General features: G+C 43.5%; 1 protein-coding gene across 1 annotated transcript; it reads right to left on the bottom strand.

Moving 5' to 3' along the window:
• Positions 1–1,133: 1,133 nt before the first annotated feature.
• PtA15_18A401 (uncharacterized protein) lies at positions 1,134–1,716 on the bottom strand (the record flags this gene model as incomplete). Its single annotated transcript, XM_053164937.1, has 2 exons — positions 1,134–1,203; positions 1,274–1,716. 2 exons carry the CDS (start codon positions 1,714–1,716, stop codon positions 1,134–1,136), a joined length of 513 nt encoding a protein of 170 aa, XP_053028896.1.
• Between the last annotated feature and the right edge of the window lie 278 nt (positions 1,717–1,994).

Below are 1,994 nucleotides of genomic sequence, written 5' to 3'. Positions count from 1 at the left end.
TATTTCTCACAAGGAAGCCATTTTAGCCCTATTTTTTTTTCTTTTGTATTGTTGTATCAGGGATGATATCCAGTGTATCTTCTTGGGGAGAGGGGGTGGCCATTGCGTGTTTGTAGTACTTGTGGTTTGGCAAGGGTGGTTGGTAGGCTTGTTAGGATGGTCTTTACAGTGGCTCTGTAGCCTTTGGTAAATGTAGCAAGTGGGACCTACCCTCTTGAAGATCAGTTTGTTAAAGAGCCCTAAAGAGGGTGCACGGGGGTGGAATTTGGGCTACATACTCTGTAAATCGGCCTTACCGAGCAGGCTTACAGAGACAAGGGTGGATGCTAGGAAAGTGGCATGTGATTTTTTATTGAGGCCTCAAAGGGAACCAAAATTCAAATGCTGTGTGAAGTTTGCAATCAAAAATCATATCTAACATTCTGGGCAGGAAAACCTTTCCTTTATTTTGAAGAGTTGAATTTTGATCTTAAAGAATGTGTTGAGAAATGTGGCTATCACTGCAAAAAAAAAAACTGTGTCAACTGTGAGCAGTTGACATGTGGTAACTCTGAGGAAGCTTGTGGTTTTACACCAGCCTTACTCAAGGCTTGACTCAACCCAAGCTTCAATGGGCAGTCACTGTGCACCTTGAACAGTGAGTGTACCAAAAAAGGCACTTGTGCACTCAGGTGGAGTTACAATGGCACCTTGGCTTGAGTATCCTGGGACCAAGTTTTTTTTTGCAGTGTATTAGATACTAGAAAACAATGTATTGAAAGTTGGGGATATTGGAAGCACTACATATTTATCAGTATTTGCCCATCCTTAGATAAAAAAAATCTTTCTGCCACGTCACACGTGTCAACTTGAGTGATCTGGGAAATAAAGGCTATGTAACCTTTCGAGTAGTTCACCGGCAGCCTTCCAGTTATTTTGTGAGAGGATAAGGTCCAGCATATGTCGAGCTTTGTAGCCAAACTTTATGGTTTTTGAATTGTACTCGAAGCCATGAGCGACGCACAAAACTCGTATTATTGTTTCTTCTGTTTTATCTGACATTAGTACTATTTCTTTCTTTGGATCTGGCATTGGGTGGACCACCGATACGGCCGCGTTCGACAATTCTAACATTCGTTCTTGAAACAGCAACTTCATTCCGTGAACGTTTGTGTTGCTTTGGTCCAATAAAGAGAGGAGTAACCGGTCCCGTCCATCCGTTCTCTGAATGGTATTGCGAAGATATAGCAGAAAAACGTTGTCCAGGTTTGTGAACATCTTGGATACACCTGACAATGAAACTTTGGATTTGAAACTGCCTTCTTCTCTTTCGAATTGAAGAATGTCACCAATTCGGCTTAGGCACACGTCTTCATGAAGCAGCAGACGGTTTTGACTATCCAACGCCCGAATGAGCTCTCCGTTCCACCAGACCGGCCAGTTAGCACGCGCCATAAGCCATTCGAAACGTTTGACATTGATTACGTCTTCCACTGAACCCACGATGCCGTTGTTTATCAAGTATTTTCTCACATCTAATCGGTCTTGATCATTGAGGCTCTTGTAAATGACACCAACATCTTTCCATTGTTCTTGGGATTCGGAGGATAAAATGGGGTACTGGGTCGTGGGGTCTAGAATCCAACGTGTTACGTGGGTTGCCACATAGTTCTTCGGAGTCCTCGGAGTAAAGAAATCATTAGGCGGTTTACCGAGCCTGACTTTTGCTTCCGCCATCTCCTCCGATCCTCCGAGGAACTTTTCACAAGGAGGAAAATGTTCATAGGTGTTGTGGTCAAAAATTTCTGGAAGCTGATGATCAGGAGATGTACTGGGCCTAGGGATGTCCACCACATCTTCCGGAACTGGAGGAAGAGGGAATGGAGAAATGATAAGATGATAAGACGCAGCAATGATAAGGCAGGAAAGAAGCTTTGAAGCCATTTTTAGAAAGATGTCTCTGGACTCAAGGAAGGAGGCAGGATGATGTTATGATTAAAGATTTGCCTGAGCGC

Source organism: Puccinia triticina, chromosome 18A (genome assembly GCF_026914185.1).
Source record: "Puccinia triticina chromosome 18A, complete sequence".
NCBI classification, from domain to species: Eukaryota; Fungi; Basidiomycota; class Pucciniomycetes; order Pucciniales; family Pucciniaceae; genus Puccinia; species Puccinia triticina.
The sequence above is the reverse complement of the archived record's forward strand: the minus strand, read 5'-3'. Positions and strand labels throughout refer to the sequence as shown.